General features: G+C 25.2%; 1 protein-coding gene across 1 annotated transcript in view; it reads right to left on the bottom strand.

The window, feature by feature from the left end:
* LOC106682337 (cuticle protein CP14.6-like) overlaps positions 1-994 on the bottom strand; it is a 5,629-nt gene extending 4,635 nt beyond the window's left edge. Inside the window, exon 1 of the mRNA XM_014423140.1 lies at positions 986-994. Within this exon, the coding sequence (XP_014278626.1) occupies positions 986-994 (9 nt within the window). The remainder of the gene's footprint in view (positions 1-985) is intronic.
* Positions 995-1,283: the final 289 nt, after the last annotated feature.

The following is a 1,283-nucleotide window of genomic DNA, read 5'->3' as shown; positions in this document are numbered from 1 at the left end:
TATAGGGGATAAGATTTTTTTTTTAAAACTCAATATGGCGAAACTTTCATTTTAAGTTGTTTTTTTTATTTGCTGAACTGCAATAGTTGTTTCACATTTTGTATTATATCAGTGAATGCTTTAATAATTAGTACCAATTAATCATTTAATACTTAATATCAATTAACACTTTATTAATAATACATATTTATACTTAATAATTAGTATCAATTAATACTTTAATTACATTAATTAATACTTTAATAATTAATATCTATTAATACTTTACGTACCAAAAATACTAAGGAAGTTGAACTTACCATTCCACATCATTTTGCCTGTATTTTAATCGTATATTAAAATAAGAAAATAAAATCTAAATTAACTTATGAAGAAACTGCCTAATTTACGATCAGTTCTTTTACTGAAACTAGAAAATTTACCGTATCATTCATTCATCATTCATCAGAAACTTGCTACTTTCAAAAGACAACGTCCTAGTCTAATTTCAGCTAATCAATTTAATCTGAGGGTTATTTTTGATTGTAGGTAATTATTAAGTAATTAGTCATTAAACATATAAAATGTCAATATTTTTTTTATTATTATTGGGAAAAAAATATTTATAATAATATTTTTTTTGAAACATTGGCTTTTACTCAAACATTCTCACAATTTGTCATACATAAATACATTTTTCATTCTCAAGCTGGTAAAATGTCATTATTATTATAAATCTATATGGTAGAAAGCATTTTTGGAATTAATAAAGTAATAAAAATTATTTTTTTACTAACATAACTATTGGTTCATAAATATCGTTTTTAAAACTCCATTTTATTGAACGTTTTCCTAATAAAACTCCTTCCTAATAATTCCTTGGTATAAATTTCTTGTTTCCCTGCAGTGTGCTGGTAAAATACATTTATTTTTGTTATTTTATTGCAGCTAATAAAAACTGAATCAATGAAATAAAAAGTTTTTGAAATCATTTACATCAACTTACAACCGTCATCTTCGCAGCTCACTGGCTGTAGCAAGGTCGTTACAAAACTACAAGATGCCCAGTAATCATTTACTAACTATATACATACTTACCCCTCCACTAACTCCCACTTCTATGTAGATGTGATTTGCTTACCCCAAAGTATGAAAAATATTAAGTTCTATAATTAAAAGAACGTCCATTACCTGTAAATTGGTAATTAATTTATTAATTGATTAGCATAACAATCTGCCACACAATTGGGCAATGAGGAATAGTGGTAATTGGACACATTCATCCCATAAATTAAATAAAAAAG

Source organism: Halyomorpha halys, unplaced genomic scaffold, assembly GCF_000696795.3.
Source record: "Halyomorpha halys isolate HHAL.00 unplaced genomic scaffold, Hhal_1.1 Scaffold408.1, whole genome shotgun sequence".
Taxonomy (NCBI): domain Eukaryota; kingdom Metazoa; phylum Arthropoda; class Insecta; order Hemiptera; family Pentatomidae; genus Halyomorpha; species Halyomorpha halys.
This window is presented reverse-complemented; position numbering and strand designations above follow the sequence as displayed.